The sequence below is a fragment of the Pinus tabuliformis genome, chromosome 4_2 (assembly GCF_031772625.1).
Source record: "Pinus tabuliformis cultivar Carrire ecotype Pingquan chromosome 4_2, CPIR1, whole genome shotgun sequence".
Taxonomy (NCBI): Eukaryota; Viridiplantae; Streptophyta; class Pinopsida; order Pinales; family Pinaceae; genus Pinus; species Pinus tabuliformis.
Window position 1 is genome coordinate 527,581,349 of NC_142304.1, and position 18,146 is coordinate 527,599,494.

The 18,146-nt window shown below is 38.1% G+C and overlaps 1 protein-coding gene across 1 annotated transcript in view; it reads right to left on the reverse strand.

Moving 5' to 3' along the window:
* Window positions 1-18,146, reverse strand: part of LOC149170330 (lipid phosphate phosphatase 2-like) — a 173,151-nt gene that overhangs the window by 132,325 nt on the left and 22,680 nt on the right. The window contains exons 2-5 of the mRNA XM_089428991.1: window positions 17,146-17,394; window positions 16,832-16,919; window positions 16,578-16,687; window positions 16,345-16,438 (exon numbers count right to left, since the gene is read on the reverse strand). Of these exons, the coding sequence (XP_089285117.1) occupies window positions 16,345-16,438; window positions 16,578-16,687; window positions 16,832-16,919; window positions 17,146-17,370 (517 nt within the window). The 5' untranslated portion in view covers window positions 17,371-17,394. The remainder of the gene's footprint in view (window positions 1-16,344; window positions 16,439-16,577; window positions 16,688-16,831; window positions 16,920-17,145; window positions 17,395-18,146) is intronic.

The following is an 18,146-nucleotide window of genomic DNA, read 5'->3' on the forward strand; positions in this document are numbered from 1 at the left end:
TTTTTTCTACCAAAACTTCATATCCTTTAATGTTGCTCGCTCACCTCTATTTATTGAGATGTGTCGAGCTCTAAATCAAGGGGCTCCATCAGGGCATGTGCCTCTTGTTTCAGAGAAGCTTAGAACCACATTGTTGATGAAGGCAAAAAAAGAAGTGCAAAAAATGCTTGAGCCTATTAAATCAGCATGACCAACATTTCGGGTTAGTATTGTTTCTGATGGATGGAGAGATCCAGCACGCCACCCACTCATCAACTTCATGGTGTCTTCCTTGAATGGACCAGCTTTCTTGAAAGCAATGGATGCACTTATACAACACAAGGATGCACAATATATGGCTGAATTGTTCATTAAAGTTATTGAAGATGTAGGTGTTGATTCTTATGTGCAAATCATTACATATAATGCACTTGTTTGCAAGGTTGTTGGCATGATTGTGGAAGCTAAATATCCACAAGTACTTTGGACACCTTGCATTGTCCATTCCTTGAATTTTGCACTTAAATCTATTGCTTCTGATGTGCTTTGGATTGGAAGTATTATTGAGGATGCACAGCATATCCGCAACTTTGTACAAAATCATACAAATGCCCTTGCAATCTATAAGGAGTACACCAATCTATCATTGTTGAAGATTTCAGATACATGGTTTGCTTCTTCATTCATCACGTTGAAGAGGTCGAGGGAGGTCGAGACCACTCTTGGGGTCATGGTTATTTCAAAGTTTTGGTCTTTTCGGAGAAAGATCAAGCAGCCTCAAAAAGGGTGAAGGACACAGTGTTAGATGATGGTTGGCGAGAGAGGGTAGATCTACTTATTAAGATCATGGACTCTATCATTGCTTTGCTACGATTTACAAATACATACCAACCCATCCTAGGAGAGGTTTATAAAGGATGGGATTCCATGATTGAGTCTTTGAGGACCATTATTTTACAGGGTGAGTGCCCCGAGTATGAGACATCATCAAAGGCATTCTTCACCACCATACAAGATATTCTTGTCAAAAGATGGGACAAGAATTGCAAACCTTTGCATTGTTTGGCTCACTCATTGAACCCAAAATACTACAGCCATGAGTGGTTGAATGGTGGACCTTCCCACAGATTCCCTCCTCACATGGATGGTGAAATTTCACTGGGGAGAAAAGATGCATTGAGGTGAATTTTTCATGATAGAGCATCCGTTGATGAGGTGGAGTATGCCTTTGCAGATTTTTCCACTGGCACTAGTCGATTTGCAAAATATGATGTGATTAGAGACAAGGGGGCTAAGAATCCCTATTCTTGGTGGGAAACTCATGGGGCAACAAACCCTCCTCTACAACAATTAGCCATGAGGCTCCTCTCTCAGGTGACTTGATCCTCTTGTTGCAAGAGGAATTGGAGCAGATATGGGAAATTGTATAGTGTCAAGAAGAGTTGTCTTGAGCAATACAGGGTAAAGACAATGGTGTATGTGCACAACAACCTTCGTCTTATTTACAGGCAGACAGATGAGTGGCTGAAGGGAAAGACAAAGATGTGGGATGTCTTCCTGATGATATGGGTTTGGACAACAGTGTTGAGTTGGCATTAGCCAACTTGCATCTTAATGAGCTAGTGCTAAAGCCTATCACTTTTGATGATTGTGATATTGTTAGGGGTCATTGTTAAATTTAGGTATGTTATATGCTTGGAGCAATTTACTTCAATTTTTCATATTAGCCCAATGACAATATTCACATTAGCAATCACATGAGCATGATAGTAAAGTGCAGATAGAACATAAACATAAACAGCAGAAGACAAGCCAAGACAAGAGGACACAATATGTGGCACCAGCCAGGGACAAACCCCAATGTGGGGAAACCCTTGATCAATTCTTCTTATGTTCTTCAATAGTTCAGCACAGAGAGAGATAGTACAAATACATTTGAAGTCAACACTTTGACTTGCCAAAATGAGAGATCAAACATCAGAGATCTTCAGCATGAAGATGACACAATGCAGCAGATGATAGGCCTAGAGCAGCTCAACCAATTACCCATAATACTGAAGCTTTTCTTCCATAAAGCTCTTCCTCCTTTGTTGCTTCACTGATCATGTCAAGGCTGCTAATCTGGCACCTTTCATATGTAGCAAGGGCTGATGCATTTCATGGCAGACCTGGACATTAGATAGAGCACAAACACTGAGAGCTACAGCACTCTAAACAAACCCCACAGTCTACCTATTGGTTTCAACTTGCCATTACACAATTGCTCCAATTGTCTGTTGCCTAAGGGGTTGTTATCCTTCTTAACGCAGTACTTTAATTGCTTCCAACTGCTGGCTATGGCCTACGGCCTAGCCCAGCAGTGGGCTGAGACTTAGGTCTCCTCAATCAGCCCTTAAGCAATCAGATTTAGGCTCCTCCTTATAGCGAATACTTCTATCCAACAAACTGAGTTCAAGAATAGCTTGATCATGACCAAAACAGTCCACGTTGTCACCTACAGCAATGTCACTTTAATGCTAATGAAATACTTCCTTTTGTTGCAGCATAAGACCACTCTTCTTGCTGCGTCTTAGCTCTTTGTATGTTGTTGATTAGGGCCTCTTCAATTGCAGCTAATAGAGCTGCATATAAGGCCTTTTTCATGATGGCAAATAGGAGCTAGATGAGGGCTACCAATTAGGTCTCTTGATGTTGCAGAATAGGGCCTGCATTTAGGACATTAGAGCACCGCTAAGATAGCGGTTGTGTCTCTTCCTTTAGGACTACGTTTAGGTCATCATTAGGGCTTCCTGAAACAGTGGATTAAGGTCTCTTCTAGACCTACAGTTAGGGTTCTTCTAAGGCTTTCTTTGATAGTGTTAGAGCCTCTCCTTGCTACGTTATAGAAGCCTCTTTTAGGACAGCGTAGGAGCCTCTCTTCACTGTGATAAGACTCCTCCATGATTGTGGCTAGGGCATGCTTCATTGACTGCGCTTTAGACTTCTCTTTCACAGCATCTAGGACTTCCTTTGACACCGATGAAGTTCCCTTTAGATAGCGTATAGAAACCCTCTCTTTGCTGCTAGAAGAGCCTCCTCTTGACTGCACATAAAACCCTCCTTGACTCCGTAGAGGTGTCTCCTCCTAGGACTGCGTAGAGCCTTCTTTTATTACATCTAGGGCTAGGGCTAGATCTTCTCTAGGGCAGCGTATTCTCCTATAGATCTCTCATACCACCAAAACCCAAACAAGTGGAGAGAGATCACAAGAAATGTGTGTCAAAATGACTTGAAGACCTCTTCTATTTATAATAAAACGTTGAGGACACGTGTGAGTAATTTGGTTGCTGGCCGACCTTGACGAATTCTCACATAACACAAATAAATTCATATCTCCATGAATACACGTCGGAATCGAATGATCTTTAAATCAATCCTACAACTCTCGACGAGAGGAATCCAAGAAAAATTTCAGTTGTCCCAAATAAGGTGACCCACATGGAGTTTGGCCCTAGTTGCCAATTTTAACAGTCATCCTCCACACCAGCAAATGTAGAGATGACATTGGAAACAGAGGAGGAGGATGCAGCAGAGGAGAGCAGTGGTGACGATGATGATGACAGTGCTGTTGATTTTGATGATGATGATTGATTACTCATGAGCTACCAACTGCCTTGAGGCTTGTAGTTGTTTTGTATTTTTTATTTCTATTTGCCATTGGCATTGCTACTACCTATGTAACACATTTTGATTTTGATGACTTAGTGACAAAACTGCAGTTTGAAGTTTCTTGTCTTTCTCCTATTGGATCATTGATGAATCTGTCGCAATTGTATTTGTATGCATAATGTTACTTTGTAAAACTTACAAATTTTAAATTCACAATGTAGAATCTAAATCTATGTCTAAATATGTATCATGAATGAGAATTTGTGTAAGAAATATCTAATTTTTAATATATATATATATAACGTGTCATGTTCCTGGCGGTCAACGTGCCTGAGTCGGACACTTGAATCTTCGTGTCCTGTGTGTCCCGTGTGTCCCGTATCTTTGTGTCAGGTGACTTAGCATATCAATAATATCATCAAGTCTTAGAATATCAATTTCTACTAAGGTTTTTGTTACAAATCCTATAATTCAAAAACTATGAGCATCAACAAATAGGTTAGCACACTCACATATACATAACTAGGATTTCATAATCATGATATAATGAGAGTAGATTCAATCTAATGATTAATCAACCTAACCAGAAACTTTACGATTCAAAAACCCTAGACATAACGATGTCAGTAATGTAAAGCAAATTTATAAAAATTCAAAAAAAAAGAGAGAATAAACATACCTTTTTCATGAAGCGAACTTTATAACAAAGCTTGTAGTTCAATACATACCTTGAGTTGTGCTTTAACAAACCTTACAGGGCATCAAATCTTGAAAGATTCCCTTTGCAACAAAACTTCTTACATGCTTCAAGTCTATCCTCTGAAGCCTCCTCCATAACTCGAGTATTCAACAATCTTTCCTAACACATAAAATATAAAGGTTGTTAGCATACAACTCAAACAAGTCGTGATGTGAGGAGGAAATCAAACATGAAAAGATGAAAACAAAGAACTAAATACTTATCTTTTGGTAGAATAGTGGAGGCTCCCTCTTAATCCAATCTTGAGGGAAACCTACAACTAAAAATAAAAGGTGTTCTAACAAGACATGTTAGACCTATAAAGTTCTAGAAATCAAAACATAAAGGAAAACAATAAAAAACTTAAAGTAGAAGGATATGTAAGGGATCATATCCCTAAGAGTCTTTGGAAAATAGGTCTTTGACTTCAGATTCTTCTATCTTGTTCTTCGTTGGTGGTCCTTCATCGGCAATATTCGCATGTTCTCTTTCTCTCTTCACATTCCTTGGATTCTTCGGACATTGATTTTTATAATGACCCATCTTATGACAATTGTAGCATTCAATCTTTGATAATTCTACTTTCTTCTTTGATCCTTTGAACTTCTTGAAGGCTCCCTTCTTCTTGTGATGAGCAGAATAGGCATTCAAGATGTTCTCTTCTTCATCCTCCTTCTTGTTCACTAATGATATTCTAGCTTCTTCTTGACTGCATGCATTCCACATTTGTTCGAATGTTGGGGTATCCTTCCAACTGTTGATTTCTGATGCAAAAGCACTCCAAGATTTCGATAGACCTAGAAGAGTAGTAATTAATGAATTCCTTTTCTAGTACAATTCCATCTATTGCTTGAACTTCATCTCTGATTCGATATCCTTATAAAGAAGGATGCCACAGCTTTTCATCTTGATAGTTCTTAGTTCATTCTTGAGGCTTGCTATTTGACTAATGTTTTTTATGGTGAATAATTTGGATAGAGCCTCATACATTACTTGAGCGGAATCTATATTGGATATGCATGGAATGAGGTTCTCCTTTACTCCATCCACTATTAGGTTCATGGCCAAGATTTCAGTTTCTCTAAACTTTGCCTTTTTTCTTCATCTGTAGGCTTCTTGATTTTTCCTAGAACTAGATCCAAAATTTTGTTCTTTTCGAGGATGAGGTCTATCCTATTTTTCCATGCCCTGTAGTTGGAGACTCCTCCTTGTTTATTTTCTCCCTTCATTGAGTTTGACATAGTTCCTATAGATAGTAGATTTCTCTTCTTATGTACTCCTTTTCCTTAATGACCTTCTTTCAATCTCCTTTTATTCAATAGATCTTCAAACTACCTTTTTCCTTCTTCTTCACCTTAGCTCTGATACCACGTTGGAAAATCGGAAAGGCAAAAAGATTTTCTCTTGTTGATAATTACTTGTGATTTCCTTGTGTTCTTATTATTTTTCTTATGTTCTTCTTTTATCTTAGTTCATCATTACCAAAACCAAAACACAAAGATCAAGGACATCAATTATAGGCACTCAGTCAGGGCTAAAACCCCTATATAGGGGATAACCTGATCAAGAACTCTTCCTTCAGTAATTCAAAATGCGATAGACCAAGATCTTAGACCTTCCTCCTCCACCAAGTCAACCTTTCAATGAGATACAGCAACCTTCAATGGTCTCTTCTTGTCCACCAACTACAATCTAGCATCAATCTAGAAATTTCGGCCCCAGCTTCACCAACTACTTCAAACTCTCGGCCTCCCCAGCAACTACAGAATTTCGACCCCTCTAGCAGTTTCACACGTGGGAAAAAGAGAGAGAATTTCAACTTCTTATGCTTGTGAGAAACCTCCTTCTACTTCGCTATCCCTTTTCTTCTTCTCCCTTGGAATTCACACTTTTTTCTGGCCCCAAAAGTTGCGGATCAAACTTGTGGTGAATGAGTTACAAATGAGGTCGAGTTGTGGCCCTTATATAGTGGTTCTGCCCCCCAGTTTAGGCCAACTTTTCCAGTTTCAAGCCGACTTGGTGGAGGAGACCTAATTGACCTATTTTACAATCAAATTAATTTCTTCTTTGACAAATAAATTCCAAGAAGAGTTTTTTACAATATGACATGAGCAAGGACACTTGAAATAAACCCTAGAAGCCTTCAATGGACGCTTTGACCTAAAATCCATTAACCCAAGCATGAAACCCATGCTTTAATAAGTCATTTTATTTAATAATAAAATTTATTTTTCTTTCTTTTGACAAATACATTTCAAATATAATTACTAGTTACATTCTTCAACACTTTGGACCTACTATCACTGCTTGGAAATGGTCCTTTGGTATTCTTTCCAAATGCACAACCTTTGCAAACACCTTCATGCTCCAATTGCATTTCTGATAAACCTATGACCATATCACTCAAGCTAGGTAAAGCCTTGTAAGTTCCATAATTCACATAGATCGGTGCTATTATGTACCAACGCTTGAAGTGATCGTCCCAAAAGTCTATATAGGCCTCCTTCTCAAACAACAATTACTTTGACGGAATCAAAACTAGAGTTTTTCCTCCATACAAGAACTTGTCCATCAACAAAAGAAACTCTATAAACTTTATCTTCCAAGCATGAAGTACAAACCAAATTCTTTTTCAAACGAGGTACATATAATATATCATTTAAGACAATGTTACCTCTTGATTCCATTTGAAAGGATGTTGAACCAATTCCTCTGCCTGCATACTTGAATATTTCCCATCGTCACCAAGCTCCACCTTTTGTGTAGTCCTATTTTGCACCAACTCTATGAGGCTTTCACGATTTCCAGTCATATGCCTGGAAGCACCACTATCCACCAGCCAAATGTCATTGTTATTTGCAATAGAACCTGTAAGAGCAGAAAAGAAGATATCATTATCATCATTAGAATTGTCATTCTTTGACTTCTTCTTATTATGGTCATCATCAAGGTTTGCAATTGAGGCATGTCGCTTGCCCCTCTTCTTCTTATTATTAATATTTCCTTCAAGACATTTGTCTTGATAGTGGTCATACTTGTGGCAACGAAAGCATTGAACCTTCAACATATCCTTCTTTCCTTGAGAGGGAGGAAGATGAAACCTTCCAAAATTTCTCCTTCCTTTACCATTCTTAGAGTGGGCGGAAAAAGCTTGAGAGTCATCATCTTGAGGTCTTGGAATCTTCTCCTTTGAGACAAGTCTAGATTCTCCTTGAGTACATGAGGTCCATAATTCCTCAAAACTCGGAGTTCCCTTTCTGCCACAAATACTAGATGCAAACAAATCCCATGAGTTAGGCAAACCATTAAGTGTTGTAGTCACAAGTTCTGTATCAGGAATAACTTCATCAATAGCTTGAAGTCGAACTCTATTGAGAGATCCATATGAAAAATGAAGCCATTGTATTAGCCTTTGTCATTTTGACATCATGAAGTTTATTCTTCCAACTCATTTTCTAACCAGTGTTATTAATGGTATACAATCCAACTAGGGCATCATACATTCTTTGGAGAATTCAACCCTAAAACATATGGAATCAGATGGCCTATGATAGATTCAACAATAATCCTCATGGTTGTGATTTCATTTTCTTGTACCTTGACTTTCCTTCATTATCTTGTGGTGTGGTAACCTTGCCTTTCACACGGTCCAAAATATCATTCTCTGCAAGAATAAGAACAATCTTTGTCTTCCATGCCCTGAAATTTGTAGCACCTTCCAACTTGTTTTCTATCTTGGTATAGGAACCCATGGTCATAGATCTAGTCAAACAATCAGATTGCAGAAGTAGATTTCTTCAAGAATGATCTAAATGCCCTTCACCAAAGCTCTAATACCATGTTGATTTTTATAGTGTAATTAAAACAAACACAAATTTTCTGCCAGATAATTGCTTCCAATGATACAATTACTTTTTTAGCACATTCCAGATCATAAAGCAATTACACTTCAGAAAATTTCAACCATAAATACAGTAGGGCAATAGAGATCACAGTAAAATAATGATGCACAAGAGACACAAAAATTTATCCTGGGAAAACCCAAACCAGGGAAAAACCCAGCAAATATTTTCTTAGGAGAAATTGTTCAATTCAATCAAAATGTACATCTAATTTTTCAGTGAAAATATCATCCCATTGACCATACCATATTCCAAGTCAAAGGAGAGAAAATCAAACTTCTGCTCACAAGTCAAATCTAGTCAAAGAGGCCAAAATTTGACCTTCTGCCGCTCCTAGTCCACTGAGGTCAAAGGGACCGAATTTCAGCCTTGCTGCTACACAGAAAGATTCAGTCAAACTACCTACTTTGACTTGCGGTCAAAGCTATTCAAATAGAAAAGTCAACACCAGAATTTCTGTCCATAAAATTGGTCAACCTTCAATAAAAAATGCCAAAATATTCACTCCAATGAACCAGTCAAAGATTCAGTCAACATAGCTCAGAAAACATCAAGTCAACACTGGTCAAACAGAAGTAGAATAGGTCAAACTTTGTTGGTCAAAGTGTCTTCTTCCTCCTTCGTATGTGTGAACAGAAACCTTCTTCAGTAGATCCGAATTGGTGATGAGATGATGCCAAATGAGGAGGATCGAATGTCAATATATGAGTCAAACCAACTGGGTTTTGACTAAGGGTCAAACCCCTTCAAGAGGTGGGGTCAACCTGTCATCTTGGGGCCAACTTGAATAATTAAAATACTAATAATTTCCCTTTGACTTTGTTGACTTAAATACCCACTGCAGTTACATAATTTCAATAATATCAAGATTATTGAATTTCCCAATCAACCACAAGGACATCGTTTAAATATGTAGGATGCCAATATCATTAAGTAATCCGACCTCAGTTTTTTGGCAAGCAATGATACGCAAATTGAAAAAAAAGATCCAATAATGGGGTTTGCAAATGGCTAAATGCGACAGGTAGAGCCATCCCCATCAAGTTTGTTTTATCTGCACCTGCAATCTTTCAATGCCCAACGATACTAGCTCCCATGAGAATCATGTAGTAGGTGGCGAGAGAAGTTCAAAAAGTTTTGAGGCAAGGGGGTAAAATGATTCCATGAAGTTCCATTTAATCAATTGGAACACAATGAGATCTTCTAAAGATAAGGGGGCTTAGGTATTAAAGACCCCTTTCTGATGCATGATGGGTGCAAATATTCTTTAGCAACTAGTTCCAGAGAACAAGAATGTGGAAAATTGTTTTAGTAAAAAAATACTTTATAGTAGTAGGAAACGGTGCTTGGACACTCCTCTAACAGACATAAAGGGATCATAGATATGGAAACTTTAAAAGGTGATGACTCCATTAATCCAACTTAAGCTAACATGGATTCTAGGAATTGAAAAATGATAAACATTTGGACTGACAATATATTAGCATATCCCCATTGAAAACAAAACAAGAGTTATCTGCTTTGAAAGATTGGTTCGCGGAGCATGGGCCCACAACTCCATTTGATACATCTAAATGGGATGCTCTTGGAAATCAATGGCTTGGTTGGAAGACTCTTTCAACCCACCTCTACTCCTCTCTCTAGCTCTTGATCTCCTTTTCATGAACACACGAGGGGATGTGCACCTATGGACAAAAACATTTCTAATGATAGAGGATGCGACTTCAAAGGTTTTGAATTCTCGCTGAAGTCTAGATACAATAGTCTTTTTTGAACTTGTCAAGTAACACCCAAATCGTGCATTTGGCAATATATCTGGTTGGGGTATTCATTAATATTTTTTGTCGAATCATGGTCCATAAGAAACTATCAGAATCTTCAAAAGAAAGGAAATATTTGTTCCATTCAGATGTGCCTTGTGCAACAAAGCAAGCAAAACAAAGAAGCTCATTCGTTGAGTGTCCATACTCTTTGCGAGTTTGCCATCATGTTTTAGAAGAAATTATTCAGAAGGTCAATATCCCAGAATCTTGGAAAGAAATGTTCACAGTTTCGCATAAACTATATTTTGAAACTTTCTTGAATAATCCAGTTTTAAAATGATTATGGTTGGCAGTGCATGACAAGACATTCATTCCAACCGCCACTCTTGGTGTAAAGGGGCAAGTTCACATGCAAAAAGAGGAGTTCCAAAGCAAGTTTATATTTTTCTTTGATGGTACTTCAAAAGGGAACCTAAGCATGACAGGTGTGGCGGGGATCATCCTTGATCCTGAACAAAACCAAGAAAACACCTTTGAATGAGGATTGGGTAGACTGTCAAACAATCAAGTAGACGCATTAGTTTTATTCCAGGGATTGAGGATTACTGATGAAAATGATATTAAAAGACTTATTGTCATAGGGGACTCTGCATTAATTATCAATTGACGCTAAGAGCCTCCTCTTCTGGTGATGGTACTTCAAAAGGGAACCTAAGCGTGACAGGTGTGGCGGGGATCATCCTTGATCCTGAACGAAACCAAGAAAACACCTTTGAATGAGGATTGGGTAGACCGTCAAACAATCAAGTAGATGCATTAGTTTTATTCCAGGGATTGAGGATTACTGATGAAAATGATATTAAAAGACTTATTGTCATAGGGGACTCTGCATTAATTATCAATTGATGCTAAGAGCCTCCTCTTCGGGTGATGGAAAGCTTATAAGAACTATCGAGAGAATTAGGAAGGAGGTTGCCACAAATGAAAGTGTGGAGTTCTTCCCATACTAAAGAAGCTAAATCATATGGACAGATTGACCAACAAGGCAATTCTCCTGGATTGTGGCAAAACTAAAAACAAAAGGAAGGGAGGCATTTTACCCCATCCCCCAAGCATTAATCCATAGTTATGAAACAATCATTCATGAGGGACAATTGGCATGATATTTTGCATGGGGGAGGTAATTACTATTCATGGCTACCAAGAAGTAATCAACCAGGAGTATCCTCACACATTTGCTGATTAATGAGGGATCAGGTTCATCAATTGCTCTGAAGGTTGAGTGTTATTGCAGATGGGATAATGGAGTTCATTTCAGGATTGAAATTTAGAGACTTCTGGTGGTTTCCAGGCCTGTGGCTCTTGTTTCTGTTCTGCCCTGGTTCAAATTGGAATACTGAACTGGTCTTTGGATTCTCTTGGACTGTCTTTGCTGACTTGAGGGGTTCATGGCCTGTTAGCTCTGGTTCATGTGGTTCTGGTGGCTTAGGTTGGTTCTCTTTGCGAGTTTCCAGTGCTATTTCTGGTCCGCATGGTCAGCATGGTTCAGGTTCTTTTGGCTCTGGTTCGAGTGGCTTAGCTTCCTGGCATGGAACTGAAGGTGTAAATCTAGTCTGCTCCCCTAGAAGCCTCTGATTTTCTCTGTGCAAATACCGAAAAAGTCAGCATTCTCTCATGCTTTTTGCACTTCTTATCTTTTTCTGAGGAAATGTTGAAAAGCAATCAAACTGCTATACATTAGACTGATAGCTGGATAAGAGTTTATTTCAGGTGTTATGCAGTGTTGTCAGTATGGAGCATGGAATAGCAGTTGAAACCACAGACATCCACAAAGTTTTCAGAAGACATCAGGAATATAATATATATCACTGACAATAGGAACTAAATTTTCGCAATTACTGGTAGGATGCACTCACGAAGAGAAGTTACAAATACTTAATCTGCCTTCATAATCAAAACTCTGCATGGTCAAAAGAGACAAATTGAAGCACTTCAAGCTGAGAGTGTGCTGCTCTTTAGCAACTGGTTGTGGGTTTGGTAAGAAACACTAACTCAGGTAATTAAGAAGCTAGAATGTCAATTGGGTTTGCTATGGATGAGGTAACATAGAAAAAGACAATGCAGCAGCAACAGGAGGATGTGGAAATGCTGAATGTGCCCCAGAATTTCCTAACAAGCACAGAGAATGAGGAAGAAGCTTACAGCCACCATGCTTTTACATGGTAATAGTGCTTACTGTTTTGTAAATTTTGATTGATTATATGAGTATTTTTCAGAGTCTATATTAGTAGTAGTTATCCAAAATCCTCTTTAACATAGTGTCTTGACTCCTTATTAAGTTTCTAATGTTGGAAAATTTCCACATAGCTTTTTTAAACAGTTATCAGATATTTGTATTACTATGCTGACAAGTGTAGCTATAGCTACTATCTAATATGAAATATACTCGTTCTCGTTAAAAAAATAATAATAACAGCAAAGCTAGACACTAGGCAAAAGCCCATGAGCCTTGCACTCAATAGGGTCTGCTTTGGAGGAGGTAACATTGTTAGTTTTTGGTAGCATCGGATGTGCTCTAGCCATGAAAATTGGTGGAGAGGCTAAGGCACATGAGTTCTAAAGAACTCAAAACCGTTTGGTGAAATTCCACCCGGATTGTATTTTATTAAAATAATTAATATTTTTAATGAGGTTCCTAAGTCTAAACTTAGGAAAATTAAAATATTAATGGATATTAATCAAAATATGGGTGAGAATGATCTAGAAGGCAGATCAAGTCAAGTTTTAATCGTAGCCATTGATTAGAGACTTAATCTCGGCCAATGAAGTCTCAATGAGAAAAGTATAAGAAGGAGGCTTGGGGTTAATTTAGAGACACACATGGAGAGAACGAATTGATCTGGAGTTCGATTTCTGGGGCTAGGAAGCTGATATTTCGCACTGAGTGATCATTCTGCAGTAGAGGGGCAGGGATAGTTCGGGAGTACTGACAGAGAGGCAAAGAGAAGCTAGTGGAGGCAGCGCAGCAGCCAAGAGGACTGATGCTAGGCCAATCTGGGCCCACGCGGGCCTGACGCAGGGTCAGAATGGCCAGCACAAAAGCAGACGCTGCCCTCCATGCAGAAAGCCGAAACTACCGGAACAACCAGGAAGGTTGACGCAGTGGGCAGAAGAGACAGCACAAAGCTGATGCAGAGCCTGTAAGGCTGACATAGGGCCAACACAGAGATAGCAGAGGTTAGCCAGTTTTGTTGCCGGATCAGCCGGAATCTACCAGGTGAAGTGAGGTAAAACTCGCTCAGTTTTCCGCCATTGTATTTTCTCTGTTACTGGATTGTCGGGAGGGCATCCAGCATTGTATTCAGAATTACTACTTAATAATAGAAAACCCTCAGAGCTGCTACGTTTTCCCGCATTGAGTTTTTCCAGGGACTATTTTGTCCAAAAAAACTGTCCTATGTATCTTTTTCTTTGCTCAGTTTTCTGTTTCATGTAATCAAATATTAAAGTAGTGTAGGCTGCAGAAGTAATTTGCTTCAGTGTTCAGAGAATAACTTGATAATGTATATTACAATCAAGTAGGTGAAGTACATTCAGATTTGCTGCAGTAGGGGTTCCTTGAAGATTGGGAATTTTCACATAGGAAGAGACAATGCAGCAGCGACAGGAGGATGTGGAAATGCTGAATGTGCACCAGAACTTCCTAGCCAGCACAGAGAATCAGGGATTCAGGAGGACAATTACAGCCACCATGCTTTTATATGGTAATAGTGCTTACTGTTTTGTAAATTTTGCTTGATTTCATGACTATTTTTCATAATCTATACTAGTAGTAGTTATCCAAAATCCTCTGTGACATAGTGCCTTGACTCCTTAATAATTTTCTAATGTTGGACAATTTACACATAGCTTTTTTGAACAGTTATCAGATATTTGTATGACTATGCTGACAAGTGTGGCTACAGCTACTCTCTAATATGTTAAAAAAATAATAATAACAGCAAAGCTAGACACTAGGCAAAAGGCCATGAGCCTTGCACTCAAAATAGAAGGATCACAAGAATCAAATCCCCCTAACGATGGGACCCTCATAATAAGAACATGATATCAAATCTGCTCAAAAACACCTCTCCTGAAGAGGAAAACTTAAATGTAGTCACTATAGAGGACCTCCTTTTGACAACAGATGCCACAATTAAAATACTAGAAAAAACAAAAAAAAGGGAACTTCAAGGACACATATTTAGGATACATGAAAAACCAAAAGGCTAATTAATGCCCAGCAATCTTTGTAAGAGAACTTGGCCTCATTCAAGACAATGTCTCTCCCAAAGGAAGGAGAGGTTCATTCACAGAAAAGATTAGACATTCATGTCAGAAAAGTTGGCTGGTTAAACCGTACAAGTGTGATGAACGAGAATATTGGACTGGTCCAACCTTAATGCAATGCATTAAAAATTACATTGGCAGCCACTAAAATATACGATAAAAGTAGGCCTCATTTCCATACATTTTCAGATAGCTTCTTCTCTAATATATTACATAATATTCTCATTGATTCAAACTTGCAATGAATGAATATCGAAATCACCAAGCCTCCCATAACTCTGAATGGGCATAACTTTTGCTTCTTTAGTTGGAAGTATGTCATACGGCACATGATTCTGGAGTCTTGAAAAAAGATATATATGCTGGCAGCCTGGCACAAATAGATATTAATTCTAGTTCTCTACGAAAGATACAGTACTTCAACATCTTGATTGCTTCTGAGGGACACCCCATCAAAGGCAATATATTATTATTTTAGAGTTTTATGATCGCTTTTACCATTTATAATTAAATATCATTTTAATTTATTGCATTTAGTTGCATATTATGAATGTGCCTTCAGAAGCCTAAGTTTTGGCCTTTGAATTGGCAATCATGAGCCATATTGTTTCTGCCTCTAACAATATTATTTCCTATATAGAGTGGTCACTGGTGACCTAGTCATGCACAACCTCGGATACTCACCATATAACCCTTGATATAATTTCTTAGTCATTGGAGATGGGCTTCCAACAGCAGCATTTGGAAGTTGGACCTATAGTTATCAAGAATGCTCCGTCAATCACAAAAATGAGTCATGACAATATGGCAAGTTGATGAAGCCACTGATTGGTTAGCCAAGACCATGTGTGCTTTGACCACATGAAGAATGGCAATGAACATTAACTGGAAATGACCATGTCAGTTTGAACGGATAGTTACTAATGGCCATACTCTATCCCCTCACTCAAGGTATCCAGTATAATGACTAATTATACATAGAATCAGAGTAATTTAGGTCAAAGGTTAACATCTCTTCTTCTATCTCTATGTCTGTGTGTGTGTGTGTAAAGTTGTCTTAAAAGAAGAGAAACAAATTGGAAACATACACCAATGCAAGGAGCCACAACATTAAGAAGCTACATTAATTATGCTTTTGGTCACTTGTTACTAATCAGGAAACAAAAGGATCAGTGAAGTCAGTTGCCAAAAGAATCCCAATAAGCTGTTTCCTTCAAATAGAAATTATTGACACATTTCATAGACCCTCTTCAACAAGTCTAGCTAACAATGCAGATCATGAAAACTGTTGAGACACTTTTTGAAGAACAATCAAATATTTCGGAAGAGTTGGTTTGAACAAGAAGCCAATAATGGGATGTTTCTTCTATCAGCCAAAAATTGGTGAATTACACAGTAAATCAACATATGTGCCAAGCATATAATGAGTGCACATACATCAAAACCACATTATGAGCAGTTTAGAAGGCATACAAGAGAAAAAATAGAGAGCATTGAATTCTAAATCTTAAGGGACAATTCTATGAAGAAAAAGGAAAGCACATATCCAACAGCCTTACTGGACATCATTTGGTTACTAACTTGCACCAGCCTTACAATTTCCTTGGATTGGATCTATACTACTTTTATGTTATGTTGCATCGCACTCGAGGCAGACCAACAAGAGAAAATCGATACATTTGTAGGTAAACCTCCATGATAATAGACAGGATGTGGTAATCATGAAATAACAGCAGGAATATGACGAGTGTTATAGTCCTGAGTCAGAAATAATGGAGGTTATCTCCATATACAACAGGAAAACTTCTCTCACAAGAGGCTGCACCTTTCATAATGACCACAACCCAATGACCTACCTTTGGTAATTTGACGGATGCTTACACTTTACCACAGTTATGCACTAAAGAATATAGATAAGTTCAAGGAAAATTTATGAAGGTTACAATCTTTCATTGACATGTCAAATATAAGATCTGCTACTTACCTGATGTATGTCCACTGGGAAAGCTCTTATGCCCTTCCTTTATGACTTTCGAATCACCATGACATATGACGTTCTGGGTAACATTATCATAGTTCTGATGCAATCCCAATAAATAAAAGATCAGTTTTAGCTAGTCATATGGGACAAAATAACCAATGTACAATGACACTCACTATCTCACTTAACAACCTAGGCATGAATTATAGGGAAAATTAGGTTCACTAGATCTCAACTGGTACTCCATCAGGGAAACAGCGCCAATAGAAGTCAGGCCGAGGTCGACCAACTGCATCTTTTATTGATTCAGTGAGGACTGCTGTAATGAGAAATGCAAATAGAAGACCTGTAAAAATGACATATTTAGTTTAATCGACAGCATCATTATTTGAAATTGAGTTAAAGATACAAGATAACTGACGGAGTTTTTTAAACTAAAACCAATTCATTAGATAAAAGACTAAAGGATAGCAAGTGATAGAAGCATTACCCAATATGGCATGGTGTAAGTCATTAAGATCTTTCTTGCGAATATAGTGAATGGAAAAAATAAGGATCGGCAATATTATTGCAATTATCTGTTCAGTATATCAGAAGAATCTGCCTCTGTCAGGTGATCATCCTAAGACAATATCTTATACTTTTTTTTTAATTCATATAGCATTACTTGCATGTTGATAAAAATATTAAGCATATGTCCACCTTCAAAGTCTACATGCAATTTAGATTTTAGTGAAAACTTGGATTGGCTTAAAAGTCCTTATGCAAGGACACTAGACATGGGAGGTGAATGTGAATACATACTGCCACAGCCCAAAAAGGGACAGTATTGCCTTTCAAAGGATACTTGAGATCAGTCATCATATCCTTCCCAACAAAGCGGTAAAATGGACTTATAAAATCGAGAACTATTACAATCACCACAAGACCAAGAATCATAAACCAGTCATGCTTATGGTATTGAAGCATCTTGCAACCATGGGACCTTGCTGTACGGGCCCAAGTATCTCCCAACCGAACCGTTCTCATTTTCAACTGGAAATTGTTTCCTTCCTGTCATGCAGTGAAAAGTGAGGAACTGTAAAATCTATTCAAGTTAGACCAAAATTGGGTAGTCAAGCCCCAGAGATGAAGATTGCAATTCCTATTGCAGAAAATTTTACCTTTCTCCGATGTTAACAGGATGAAACTTAGACACCAATACTCATGAAGACATATCTACATTAAATGTGCTAATTGTGAAATGTGGAAAGAAAAAAGATTGAAGACAAACATGCATAAAGAAGAGTTTAGAGATTAATTAGAAGTATCATATGAATCATATCTGAAATAAAAATTAGAATGCTATTGCTCACAAACTCATACGAAGCATAGGAAGCAGCTGGGGGCAGTGGTGCTCGAGTAATTATCTTGCTTGTTGCTTCTTAAACCAAATAAACATGTTTAAACACATACAGGAAAAGCAAACCCAAGTGTCTTATGATAACAGGTCAACAATAGAGTTCAACTGATCTAATGATAGCACACATGTGTGAATGCTCAATACAGGCAGCTACTCAATTGCATCAATATTCAATGTGAACAATTGAATGGCCTGGGAAAAGGCATAATTAATGAGTTATTTATCCGCTAATCATACTCAAAACAATAGAAGAATAAGGAAAGAGAATCGGCACCGATCCCATCAAACAATAAGATGTACCGCTGTTCCTACCTCATCAAACCCCGCAGCAGTGAGGATTTATAACCCACATATAATGAAAAATGTTAGAAAATTCCGGACAGTTTATAATGAGTATCATCTT